At 38.1% G+C, this 14,512-nt stretch overlaps 1 protein-coding gene across 24 annotated transcripts in view; it reads left to right on the forward strand.

Annotated features, from left to right (window-relative positions):
• PHF21A (PHD finger protein 21A) overlaps window positions 1–14,512 on the forward strand; it is a 172,073-nt gene that overhangs the window by 34,221 nt on the left and 123,340 nt on the right. For 17 of the 24 annotated variants that reach the window (XM_059709545.1, XM_059709555.1, XM_059709537.1 and 14 more), the window contains 3 exons: window positions 2,804–2,947; window positions 9,852–9,884; window positions 13,851–13,937. In XM_059709545.1, coding sequence (XP_059565528.1) covers window positions 2,894–2,947; window positions 9,852–9,884; window positions 13,851–13,937 — 174 coding nt within the window. In that variant the 5' untranslated portion in view covers window positions 2,804–2,893. Of the gene's footprint in view, window positions 1–1,018; window positions 1,061–2,803; window positions 2,948–9,851; window positions 9,885–13,850; window positions 13,938–14,512 lie in introns of all 24 variants that reach the window. The other 7 variants (XM_059709556.1, XM_059709553.1, XM_059709558.1 and 4 more) reach the window with 2 other exon arrangements.

Below are 14,512 nucleotides of genomic sequence, written 5' to 3' on the forward strand. Positions count from 1 at the left end.
TGAGTAATTAGCCTTTAGAGTTCTTGACAAATAAAATGTGTGTCTGTGGATCTCTAATAAGTAGACAACAATCTGATGAAGGAAGTAAAAGCTGTCAGCTCCTCAGTAACGTGAGCTGCAGGCTTCTTATCCTGCCAGGCACTCTGACATTTAGAGCCTCCAGGTTTTACTTTTTCGTTTCCTGAACATTTTATTTCCTCAGTATAAAAGTTTCTGATGCTTTATCTAGCATTCTTCAGTTAATTTTTTGTTATTTAAAAATAAGTGCATATTTTTAAATAGCAAAATATAGAAAATTTTGAAATTTTTATACTCTGAAAATAAGAAAGTAAATAACCCTTAGTACTACCCCCTCCCAGAGATAACCAGCGGCAAATTATGAAAGTGCCACCTGACCCAAACTCTAGAACACTCATGGTATTACTATTTTATAAGTCTTTGTCAGTTTGATAGACAAAACTTATCTTCTTAAGATGTGCACTTCAATGACTATTGAAGGTGGGTGTTTTTCATGTTTGTTGATCATTGTTATTTCTTCTTTAGTGAACTGCCTTTTTAGTTTTTAAAAATTAATTTGTGAGCATTCTACCTGTAGAATATGTTAACTCTTTATTGTTTATATTCTAAGTTCTCCATGTTTTTAACTTGCTGTTTGTATGAGTTGAGTTGAGCTATGACATTATATGTTAACTACCAATAAAATAAAATATGGCCTTTCTGTTGTTGAAAATGCCCCTTTAACTTCAAGATGATTTTTAATTTGACAAATATTGTGATCATTTTTGGATACATTTTCTGTAAAGTTAAAACTAATTTAAGTACTGTTTTCAGGAAGAACTTGAGTATGTAAGTCAAGAATTTTAGTAGAGAGATTATTTTAGTATTTAAAATGGAAATGGCTGTGTAGTTTTAACATGTGAGTTTGTATGTAATGTAAACTTACATAACAAAAACCTTGGTCTAAGTCAGTAACTTAATGATTCTTATCTTTGTTTGTTTGTTTATTTATTTATTATAGTTCCAAAGATTTTCTAAGATAATAAGTAGCTGAAAAGCCCAGGTTTGTTCATCAAAGTATGTCTTCTTTTCCAAATTATATCCCCTAAACATATCATCTTTATAAAATTTTTGGTTGATAATATTATTGTACAATAATCCTTTTCTAGCCTCCACAAGTGAGTTTGAAGGAATTTTACACTTTTGAAATTTATTGTTAAGTTAGAGTATTTTTATGCTACAAAGCAATGTATAAGCCCTAGGGGAGAGATTGTCTGTAGTGATGTTTTAAGCCTCGTGAGGTTAAGCAAATATAATAAAAACTAATATTGACAACTATATAGTCTGTAGTTAATGATTTTATTATAACTGTCAAATCAGGTTTTAAAGAAGTTTTAAGAAAATGTAGGTTTACAATGGACTTTGTCCATAGATAAATAATTTGTAAAAAGTGTAAAGATTATGAATCTCATTGACTTGGTTTAAGGAGTAAAGCTTATTTTAGCCTCCTGATTGTTCCCTTCTCTATTTTTAAGAATGCTGAAAAGTTGCCCTAACTACAAGTTTTATAGGTACAAAGACGAAAAGTTTAAATTTATTCAGACAGAAGCAAACTTTGCTTTGGGAGAGTACCTAAAATCATGTCAAAAGCTACATGCAAGAAAAAAGAAAAAATATTAAAAGAGAAATTAGCCACTGAGTTAACTTAAATTGCAGTAGTGAGGAGCAGAGCAGGATAGGAAGATTCCCATATATACATCTAGACCAGGGGTGGGCAAACTTTTTGACTCGAGGGCCACAGTGGGTTCTTAAACTGGACCGGAGGGCTGGAACAAAAGCATGGATGGAGTGTTTGTGTGAACTAATATAAATTCAAAGTAAACATCATTACATAAAAGGGCACGGTCTTTTTTTTCAATAGTTTCATTCATTTCAAACGGGCCAGATCTGGCCCGCAGGCCGTAGTTTGCCCACGGCTGCTCTAGACTTTTGACATTTCTCCACGTGCAGTTATGCACATAGCCAAAGAGATGCACTCAGCCTCGAAAAGAAGATAGTGTTCGTTGTAAAGCTGGAAACGTCGGTTCCATTGCTAGACCACCTCATCTGCTGTGCACAATAGATTTATTTTTAATACTGCTTTTATAACTTCGTGGAAAACATAGTTACATTGCCTTGTCTTTGTGTAAAGTATTAATTTGTTGAATGTAAACTTCAGTGAAGTTTTCCCATTTTCAGTCTTTAAAATTTTTTTAAATACAGTACAAGTTGAGCCAAATGAAAGAAGTACTTTGGCCTTCTGTAACCTCTGAGAGATCCTTAACTTTCCAGTTCCCTCTTTGTGATGTTTAAAAATGCATGACTCTGTTGTTATACGTCTCTTTCTAAAGACAGAATGTGAAGTGAGTCTTGGATGATTGTAGTCTCCCCCTCTAAATTCCCAACTCTTTTAGGGCAGAGGGGGTCTTGTTGAGCTCTGTATCCTCAGAATTTAGTATGTAGTATGGTACTGAGCACATAGTAGGTGCATAGCTGTTTTCATGACCAGGTTAAACACTGATTTTCTCCTTTCTTACTTCTTTGAAGTGTTCTGTAGTGTAGAGGAATGTTCAGATAATAAAACCCAGCAAGTTTTGTATCAATTCAATACAAAAATACTCGTTTTGAAAAGAATTCTGTTTGGGAAATTTCTTGTCCTGTGCTAGAGAATCAAATATTTTTCAACTATTATAAATGTATTGTATTTAACATGAATATTTCCTTTATCCCTAACATAATGATCGAAAACATTGATTGATCTCTGCAGCTGCAGTGAGAAGAGGAGTTTGTTATTTTAAACGGAGGCTAAAGAAACTATAGAATTAGCAGACATAAGAGAAAGTGGAGAAGGTGGAGGATGGAGTTGCAGACTCTACAGGAAGCTCTTAAAGTGGAAATTCAGGTTCACCAGGTATGTTGCATTATTGTCTTCTTCCACATCATGTTATTAAGTAATGGTTAAGATGAGTAAACAGACCCATCTCTGATTTTTAGTACAAATTGTTAATCATCTTTCAGACAGTTATTGCCCAACAGTCATGCCATTTGCTTTTTATCACTACTCAATAAACTCATTGAAAATACTTTTAAGAACTTCAGTGAAATATTCCTGATTTCCTTTATACAGAAATGAACCACAAGTATTTTTTTTTTATATACCAAAGGCATTAAAAAAGAATTTTTTTCTGGGGTGATTTTTTTTTGTTTTGTTAATCTGAGGGGCTTTGTTCATGTGACTTATGACTTGTATATTTTAAATGAGACATGTTTGACTTGACTACCATGTATATCAAAGTTTTTACTCATTTACTTTTATACCTCTGTTCTAGTCATTAGTAAAGAAAATGTGATTACTTTCACAGATGTTTAAATTTCACAATTCTTACATTTTACCTCAGGTACTTAGGCTACACCATTAAAATGTAGAAATTAAAAAATATATCTGATTATATTTATATGACAATAATTTTGATAAAATACATTTTATACTAAATATAATTTATATATTAAGTGTATAGAATATTTTATTTAATATAACTAACTAATATAAAAAGCTATCCTTAAGTAACTAAATCATTAACATTTTTGTATAAACAGAATATCACTGTTTTATATCTTTCTGTATTCTATACACTATCTGAATGTGGTACTAGGTTAAGACATACACATATGTAGTGTTTGGTTAATAAAAAGTGATAAATGACGATGAATTAAATACTTTTGAATGTTTGGAGTGTTGGAATCGGAGAAAGGAAATGTTTTTTAGAGGTGTTTGTTCTTGGGTATGTTTTCCTTTGTTTTATCTGACTAGTCTAATGTAAGGTTAATTTCTGAAATGGTTGGAAGAACACCTTGGGCTTTTGGTAACTACTGAATTTGCAACTTGCTCGGAATTAATGGAAGAGAATTTATAGGAAAGCTTCAAAAGTATATATAATCTATACATGTATATATATAGACACAAACACACACATACTTTTTACCGTAAGTCTCTGTATGTTCTGCTACTTTGGATCTTGTTAAAATAAACCCTTGCTCAGCAGTAGTGTTATAGTTTGCTGTGTACAGGCAGGGTTCTCTGTGTGAAGTGTATTTTGTTTTTACAGTAACTTTAAGAAATTTAGTGTGTAATAAATAAGTTATCTATTTCAATTTAGTTTATAATAAAATAAGCACATTTTGTTTTATTTGGCTTTGCTTCTGTTACAAATGGAGGAGAATAAAAATTTCTTTACAAAAACAAGCTCGTCTTTTCCTGGACAAAAGTATTTTTTAAAAATATATTGTTTTATTGATTTCAGAGGAAGGGAGAGAGAAAGAAACATTAATGATGAAAGAGAATCATTGATTGACTGTCTCCTGCACCCCCCACACTGGGGATTGAGTCTGCAACCCGGGCATGTGCCCAGACTAGGAATCAAACCCTGACCTCCTGGTTCATAGGTCGATGCTGAACCGCTGAACCACGCTGGCCGGGCTGGACAGAACTTTTTTAACATAGAGGTGTACTGATATCCAATTTGGCTGTGTTAAGTTCACAATTTGTTCGAAGCTGACTTCCTCATAGAATAAATTTCTAGAAAACAATAATCAGTCTGAAAGTTGCATGCATCAGAAATAATATAATGAGGAGAACCAAGATGGCGGCATAGGTTAACACCGGAGTTTGCTGCTTTGAACAACTACTTCAAAAGTGAAACCAAAAAACGGAAGGGACATCACCCAGAACCACAGGAACGCTGGCTGAGTGGAAGTCCTACAACTAGGAGGAAAGAGAAACACATACAGACACTCAGAGGAGGCGCAGTGCTGAAGTCAAATTCTGAGGTGCGGAGTGCGCGGAGCGGGCTGGCGGCGGAAGGCGCGGTTGTTGTTTTCAATCGGGAGGGAGTCGCAGACTCTGAGCACCAGATCTGGGCGAGTCTTTAGGGACCCAGACTCAAACGGGAGAAGCGGGACTGTCTGGCTTCGGTCAGAGCGAGTGCAGCTTTCTCTCCGAGCTTTGCAGCGGGTGCTGGGACTCAGAGAGGCAGAGCCCCTTGGGACAGGACTGAGAGCCGCCATAACTGCTCTCTCTGGCCCACCCTGTTGATCCTGTGCGACCCGCCCCGCCCAAGCCCTGCACAGAGGCATTTGCCGGATAGCCTCAGGCAAAGGCATTTGCCGGATAGCCTCAGGCAAAGGCTAGATTAGCACCTCCCTAGAGGACAGAAGTTCTCTCACTGCTGACCCACCTGATTCTCATAGCCACTTGGCCTGGAGGTCAAACCCTCCCTGGAATTAGCTACAACAATCAAGATTTATCTATAAGACTGTGAACAAAGACCACTAGGGGGTGCACCAAGGAAGCATAACAAAATGCGGAGACAAAGAAACAGGACAAAATTGTCAATGGAAGAAATAGAGTTCAGAACCACACTTTTAAGGTCTCTCAAGAACTGTTTAGAAGCTGCCGATAAACTTAATGAGATCTACACGAAAACTAATAAGACCCTCGATCTTATATTGGGGAACCAACTAGAAATTAAGCACACACAGACTGAAATAACGACTATTATACAGACGCCCGACAGCAGACCAGAGGAGCGCAAGAATCAAGTCAATGATTTGAAATGCGAGGAAGCAAAAAACATCCAACCGGAAAAGCAAAATGAAAAAAGAATCCAAAAATGCGAGGATAGTGTAAGGAGCCTCTGGGACAGCTTCAAGCGTACCAACATCAGAATTATAGGGGTGCCAGAAGATGAGAGAGAGCAAGATATTGAAAACCTATTTGAAGAAATAATGACAGAAAACTTCCCCCACCTGGTGAAAGAAATGGACTTACAGGTCCAAGAAGCGCGGAGAACCCCAAACAAAAGGAATCCAAAGAGGACCACACCAAGACACATCATAATTAAAATGCCAAGAGCAAAAGATAAAGAGAGAATCTTAAAAACAGCAAGAGAAAGAAACTCAGTTACCTACAAGGGAATACCCATACAACTGTCAGCTGATTTCTCAACAGAAACTTTGCAGGCCAGAAGGGAGTGGCAAGAAATATTCAAAGTGATGAATACCAAGAACCTACAACCAAGATTACTTTATCCAGCAAAGCTAACATTCAGAATTGAAGGTCAGATAAAGAGCTTCACAGATAAGGAAAAGCTAAAGGAGTTCATCACCACCAAACCAGGATTATATGAAATGCTGAAAGGTATCATTTAAGAAGAGGAAGAGGAAGAAAAAGGTAAAGATACAAATTATGAACAACAAATATGCATCTATCAACAAGTGAATCTAAGAATCAAGTGAATAAATAATCTGATGAACAGAATGAACTGTTGATTATAATAGAATCAGGGACATAGAAAGGGAATGGACTGACTATTCTTGGGGGGGAAAGGGGTGTGGGAGATGTGGGAAGAGACTGGACAAAAATCGTGCACCTATGGATGAGGACAGTGGGTGGGGAGTGAGGGCGGAGGGTGGGGCAGGAACTGGGAGGAGGGGAGTTATGGGGGGGAAAAAAAAAGGAACAAATGTAATAATCTGAACAATAAAGATTTAATTAAAAAAAAAAAAAAGAAATAATACAATGAGGTTGTATGTGATTTTTGGAAATATTCCTCCTCTCAAGAAATTTTGAGATGACAAAGTTGATATTCTGCTTTTAGTTCATCCTCACAAGATCTGAACAAATCCCAATAAGATTTTCATGAAAGACTCATGACCTAAATTGAACTAAATTACTAAAAATTAAGTAGAGTTTTAAAATATTATTTTGTTTCATGTTTTAACTCAAAGATACCAATTTTATGAAAATAATTATGAAAAAATTTAATGCTTAATTTTGTTTTAAAATTTAATTTACATTTTAAAATTACATTTGTTGACTCAGAAGGGATATAAAATTCTTCAGAAAGTTACCCCAAACACTATCTTAATATTCACATTAACTATCTATGTTATATATTTATTTTTTAGCATAAAGTTAATAGCATTTATAGTCATCCTTTAGTATACATTTTGTTTTTGTAATAATAAACATTTATTGATAGTATTTTAACATATACACTCTATAAGATATTTTTATTCCAGTTACATTTAGAATACTTTTCTCTTTTTTTTAACTTTTCTCTTTTAAAAAAAATTAAGTTTTATAAATAAATCTAAGTGACATTCCTTGTTTGTAAATTGGATGTTGTTGTTCTGATGAGATATGTGGTAACCTGCATGATCACCGATCATGACAAGTTCAGGGATGCCAGGAATGACACCAAAGTAGGCACTGGCTCTTAAGCTGGGGCATATTTCACCCCTTGGTGCATTTCTAGTTATGGGATGAAGTTAGAGCTGAGATTGAGCTTACTGGATAGGAAGTATGTTATGAAACTACCTGGTATTGTGTCACAGAAATACATTTTTGTTTTTTATGGGTAGGGAGATAGTTTAAAAGTAGCAATGTGCACGTTTGATGTTGGATAAATGTTTAAATAATAATGGCTTGTGATGGGCATCTCATCCTTTTTTGAGAAATTGCCTTTTTGATGATTCTTATGCAGAATTGATAAAAGCCATATTTAAACTTTCAGAATATTTACTCTACATGGAACAGAAGAGTATAAAGCAGAAGTTAGCAATATTTTCTGTAAAGGGCCAGATAGTAAATGAACATATTTTATACTTTGTAAGTCACTTATGGTTTCTGTCACAACTACTCTGCTCTGCTGCTGTACAGACAAAGCAGCCACAGACAATATATAAATGAATGGGTATGGCTGTGTCCCATGTAAAACTTTATTTACAAAAACAGGTGGATGGCCAGATTTGCCTGTGGGCTGTAGTTTGCCAGCCCTTGGTATAAAGTATATCCTCATGAAAAATTATATTCTTTTTTAAATTTTGTTTTATTGCTTAAAATATTACAAAGAGTAGTACATATGTCTCCTTCCCCCACTCCCCCTTGGCCTTCCCCCGGCCTCCCCTAACCCCCAGTGTCTTGTGTCCATTGGTTATGCTTATATGCATGCATACAAGTCCTTTAGAAAGTAACCTAAGTTTGATAACACAGTGTCAGCTTAAAGTCACTAGGGATTTGGATGGTCTAGTTAAGTTGCCCAGCGTGTTCAGTCCTGCCTCTGATGATGTAAAATGCAGCTTGACTGCTTACAGATAGAAAAGTTATTTCCTCAGAGGTGGAGACTTAGTGTGGTTATCAGTCAGCTTTTAAATTCTAGTGTCGTGGAAGAAAATCCGTTTTAGCTTTAAAAAGGCAATTTTAGTATAGTTGTCAACTCTGTGGTAATCAAATCGAAAGGAAAACCAAATTGAAGAGTGTGGTCAGCCTTTAAGCGGTGTTAGTAAAAATGCATATGTATAAAAGCCTTGCTGTTCAATTTCACTGAGCTCTTGGAATGTGTGTTATTACTATTTTGTTATTAAGACCAGGATACACAAGAGTTACTACTGTCACATGTGAAGTAACATGTATAGTAACATACATACCTTGTGTATTTGGAGGTCACATGGTTGGCAACTTCAGCTTTCTAGAATGTAGCTCAGCATGTGAAGTAAGGCTTTTGACCAACTAGAATAAATGTTAGGAGTCATTTACTGAAGATTATACAATAAAAGCTGACAGGTTTTTTAAAAATATTTTTTAAATTAATTTCAGAGAGAGAAAAGGACAAGGAGAGAGAGGGAAACATCAATGCTGAGAGAGAATCATTGATTGGCTGCCTCCTGCACGCCCCCTACTGGGGATCGAGCCCACAACCTGGGTATGTGCCCTGACCTGGAATGGAACCATGACCTCCTGGTTCATGGATCAACGCTCAGCCATTGAGTCACATTGACGGGGCCACAAAGCTAACAGTTTTAAATGTAAGAAGGTAGATAAGTATATAATACATATTAGATTTTATTTTATGACTAACAACATTTAAAAGTGCCTTGTTACCCAAAAGAGGGACAGATTTTTAGTTATATGGATTCACTTCGGGAATAGCTTATTTCCAGATAACTTTTAGGAATCTGCTTTCTGATATACCTTTATCTTTCAGGTTCTTCTCTCACTGGTTATGGTTATCTTTGGACAGTGATGCTTTTAGAAGTTGGTTAGATCAGACAGCATCCAATTTTCTTTGTTTTTCATTTGTTTGGACTTCTGTTTTCCTTAGTAAAGGTCTTTCTCATTCAGTATTCTGGTAGTACTTTCTTTCCCAGAGGAACCCAGGTAGGTAGAGTTTTGCATTATTGTTCCTTCACTTCTTTACTCTTAAATACTAAGCCTCATTGCCCCACTGAGTACATCCCATCCCGGCCCTGCCCTGCCCCCCGCCGCCCCCCCCCCCCCCCCAGCCTGCATGGAGAAGACAGTGGCAAAGTCAGATCTGACACTGGGCTCCTCTGCACTTTGCTGTATACAGACAGGCCTGTTCTGTATGGGAGCAGCTTCTTTGTAGGCCTTATTTAGGACTCTACCCAATGACAACATTTTAAAGAGATGTTTGGCTTATGGAGCATACAGCTTGTTTAAATTGCCTTTTAAACTCCACTCCCCACCCTCATCCCATTTTCAGATTTGTTAAAAAGCAGGAGCATTTCATTTCAAATACAAAGCGGTAGTTTGATTCTCCCCCCTCCCCCCTATATTAAGAGGAGTGTCTTATTAACCTTTTATATAGATCACAGAAGCTTTTTGTTCTGATTGTGGTATTGCTCATTTTTGTGTGTGTGTGAATCATAAAACTCTAGATTCGGGGGGGCCAAACCTGATTTGCCATAGTGAGTTAATATGGAAGACTGATGGCTCTTTTTCTCTTTATTACCAGAAACTGGTTGCTCAAATGAAACAGGATCCACAGGTAAAATACTATTTTAATTCATTTAATTTTTAAATTAAAATAATGTAAAGCAAAGTGATCATAAAAATACTAAAATATAGACCAGTATATAAGTTTTTAAAAACTATCTTCTCTCACAGCAATTATATTAGCATATTGGTCTTATGTTTTAAGGGTTTACAAAAATCCAGTTATTAGAATATAGCTATCATTTCATCTTTGTTACTATTACTTGCTTTTGTGTTAATTGCTTTGAGTATTCTGGGGGGAAAGTTGAGAGTTTAAATTTCATTTCTATAAGCCCACTTACTCAAAATCAGTTTGTGAGGCTTTCTATAATCTCACAAGTATGGAGTAAAACCTAGAACCATTCTTATTTTCTCAGAGTTTATAGTAGAGATATAGTACAGAACATTTAAATACTTAATCACACTATATTCAGGGTAAGAATTTTAGAATACGTTTTTAAAAGCATTTAATTTTTTTTAATTTTTGAAAGAGTCCTTAATCCAGCAAGTGTTAATTTTTTTTTTTTTTAATTCTCATAGGAGTTTTTAAAAAAATTTTTTTTATTGATTTCAGAGAAGAAGGGAGAGAGAAAGAGAAACCTCAATGATGGGAGAGAATCATTGATTGGCTGCCTCCTGCAAACCCCACAATGGGAATCGAGCCCACAACCCAGGCATGTGCCCTGACTGGGAATTGAACCGGTGACCTCCTGGTTCATAGGTTGATGCTCAATCAATGAGCCATGCCAGCTGGGCTCTCATAGGAGTTTTTGATTTAGACATTTTATTCTCTATCCCTGAAGAGAAATCTTCCTAGAATGTTATCTTGTCTTTCATGATTGTATTTATTTTTCAGGCAATGTCTCTTTTGCAGCCTTAGACAACAGGTCATAAGTGTGGAGAGTACAGACTCTCTTAGGATTTCTCCCTTGTATTTGTTGACTCATAATCTGGTTACGAAACAACTAAACCCATTGATGGGTACTCAGATGTATGTGTATACATCTTTAGTTTGTTAGCATACCATATATGCCTCACTGTAAATTTAAGTAAAATAAATTCTTGGATTGAGGAATGGTACTGAGGCAGATTGATATTTGGAAGTAGGAATAATAGTCATTTAAAAAATTTTGTACCCAGTGCTTTAACACAATCCATTGATAGCCCACACTTAATTTCTATTTGACATTTGAACTTTGAGAAGCTTCTCCATGTTTATTTATTTTTAAAAGATATTATTTAAATTAGATTTAGGGAACCAGGATGTAGACCTTAGATTAATAGATTCTTTTATATTTAATATGGTAACCTTTATTATCAGCAACAGAAATATTATTAGAAATCGTTAGCATTTCCCATAGAGCTGGTGGCCAGGTAACAGCAGTCTTAATGCAAAAAAATCCGAGGGAGCAGTAAGTTGTTGGGCAATCTTGTGGGTGATTTCATTATATATCTATAATAATAAAAGTGTAATATGCTAATTAGACCAGACATCCTTCCGGGCAACCTTCCAGATGAAGCCGGGGCTGCAGCTGTGGCTGCGAGAGATCCAGGTAGCTGCATGGCTGCGAGGAAGGGATCCAGGCAGCCACCACAGCTGCGAAGGCCTACTCTTGCACAAATTTTGTGCATCAGGCCTCTAGTGTGTGTGTGTGTGTGTGTGTGTGCGCGCGCACGCATGTGCGCGCCCGCGCATGTGTGTGTATCCTATATAATAAAAGGCTAATATGCAAATTGACCGAATGGGGGAACAACTGGTCACTACGATGCGCACTGACCACCAGGGGGCAGACGCTTAATGCAGGAGCTGGCCCCTGGTGGTCAGTGTGCTCCCATAGGGGGAGCACCACTCAGCCAGAAGCCGGGCTCACAGCTGATGAGCACAGCAGCAGTGGCGGGAGCCTCTCCCACCTCCGCGGCAGCGCTAAGGATATCCGAGTGGTCCTAAGCCATTAGTCGGACATCCCCCGAGGGTTCCCAGACTGGGAGAGGGTGCAAGCGAGGCTGAGGGATATACGCCCCCCTCCAGTGCACAAATGTCGTACACTGGTCCTCTAGAATATTTATATATATGTATACACACACACACACACACACACACACACACACACACACGCACACATACACACATACTAGAGGCCCGGTGCACAAAAAATGTGCACTCGGGGGGAGTCCCTCAGCCCAGCCTGTACCCTCTCACCATCTGGGACCCCTTGGGTAGGGTCCCAAGGCCTCGCCTGAGATCAGGGTCTATCGGGTCTTTCCTTCCCCGGCTGCAGGCAGCTGGCCCCACCTCTGCTGCTGCCACTGCTTGCCATCTGTGCAGCGCTGTCTCCCCCTCCCCCTGCCACCAGTGGCCTCCCTCTGCAGGCGACAGGTGTGGGGTGCGATGGCTTGGAATGCCTGGGCCTCCCTCTGCAGGGCGATCGTTGGCCGGCTGCACACCTGCCACAGAGTCGCCGCCGGTGGCCTGGGCCTCACTCTTCCTTTGCTGGGGAATGGGACCAGCCCTGTGAGGGACCATCTGCCTACCTGATCACCCTTAACCATTTGCTGCCTAACTTATCACTCCTAAATGCTTGCTGGGGGGCAGGGTCAGCCCTGTGAGGGGGCATCTGCCTACCTGATCACCGCTAACCACTGGTATGCCTACCCGATCGCCCCTAACCACTCTGCCTGCCTGCCTGATCACCCCTAACTGCTTACTGAGGGGTGGGGCCAGCCCAGGGAGGGGCTGTCTGCCTACTTGATCACCTCTAATGGCTGGTCTACCTACCTGATCACCCCTAACCACTCTACCTGCCTGCTTGATCGCCCCTAACTGTTTGCTTGGGGGCGGGGCCAACCCAGCGAGGGGCCATGGTGGTTCTGGTTTCTGGTGGTTCTGTTATTACACTTATGGTGGCTGGCCTTTTATTATATAGGACACACACACACACACACACACACACACACACACACACTCACACACTCACACATTCTTATTTAAAAAAGACCACATGTCGTAATCCTGAGAGGAAGGATGTGTGCCCCAACCTGATAGAAGACCAGGCAGGGCTAATGGAAAGAATTGCATGTGAGATGATGAAGAAAAAGTGATCTCTCATTGGGGTGGTGTTCAATCTGCTAGTAGGCTATCCAATATTAAGCATTAATCTTGCTTTTTAAATCTTGGATTTTTTTGGTCTCACTTGAGTAAAACGCAAGCATATTCAGTGTATCTCATCTAAAATAGTATTCTTGCCCTGACCGGTTTGGCTCAGTGGATAGAGTGTCGGCCTGCGGACTCAAGGGTCTCAGGTTCAATTCTGGTCAAGGGCATGTGCCTTGGTTGCGGGCACATCCCCAGTGGGGAGTGTGCAGGAGGCAACTGATCGATGTTTCTCTCTCATCGATGTTTCTCACTCTCTATCCCTCTCCCTTCCTCTCTGTAAGAAATCAATAAAAAATATTTTTAAAATAAAATAAAATAGTATTCTTTTTTAAATCCTAGAATTTGAAAACTGGGAGAATGCCCTGGTAGTCGCTGTGTTCATTTGAATGATATAGTGTCAAGGCATTTGTGGTACTGACAGCTTTTCAAATCTAGGCTAAAATAACAAATGCACTCTACTAAATAAGGAAGAGGCAAGGCAATGATACTTATAACTTCCATTTTCCTGTTTTTGTCTGATTAGTGGAGCTTTGGGTTTTCTGTAAAAGAATAACAATATTTTTCGTAGAAAGGTGTACTATTTTACATATGCTAAAATATAAAACCTCTTATAATTTAAAGCAATTGCAAAGGAGCTGCCCAGGTTCTAGTGTTAGGAGCCTACATTTAGGATCTATGCATTAGGTAGTGGTAATGTGACTACAATTTAATGCATGATGAATTTGGTTGGCTAAAATGCTTAAGTTTGCTTCATCATTTGTAATGCAATATGCATAAAGTCTTCTTGCTACTATTCTGTTAACAAATGAAATATCTTTCTCACAGATATTTTTTCTTTCCAATCAGAATGCTGATTTAAAGAAACAGCTTCATGAACTCCAAGCCAAAATCACAGCTTTGAGTGAGAAACAGGTAGGGGAAAAAGGAGTGTGTGTGGGGTGGGGCGGGGCGGGGCGTATTTTTAACATTGTGTTCTAAAGATATGTCTGCTTGAGGCTTCTAGGAGAACTGCTATTTTTCCTCATGTGTGAAAATAAGTGTGGGCAGCCAGACTCAGTTTTAATTTTGTTTGAGATCTGTTTATCTATTTTTATTTTTGGTTGAAATCAGTCTCTAGAGTATCCCATGGGTATATGTTCCTGGTAAATATCTAAAAGCGGTGTGGCAAGCTGCTGTTAACTGTGTTAATTAAACTCTATACTTTACCCATAGAGGAAAAGGGTAAAGAAAGTTAGTGGGAGTACGTGATAGCTGCTGGATATGCTTGTTACTGTTCTGAAGACTTGAAATAACATTTAACTAACATGGAGACAATGATTGTAAACAGATCACTCTACTAGTAAATACAGGTCTCCCATTCTGATTTTTGTTATACCTTTATGTTAATCTGTATTAGATATTGGCGTGAAAAAAACTTTGATTAAACCTTATTAGATTTATTTTATATAGAGCAAGAGCAGAGCATCTTGCTTTTTCAATCTGGAAAG

This window comes from Myotis daubentonii, chromosome 9 (genome assembly GCF_963259705.1).
Source record: "Myotis daubentonii chromosome 9, mMyoDau2.1, whole genome shotgun sequence".
Classification (NCBI taxonomy): Eukaryota; Metazoa; Chordata; class Mammalia; order Chiroptera; family Vespertilionidae; genus Myotis; species Myotis daubentonii.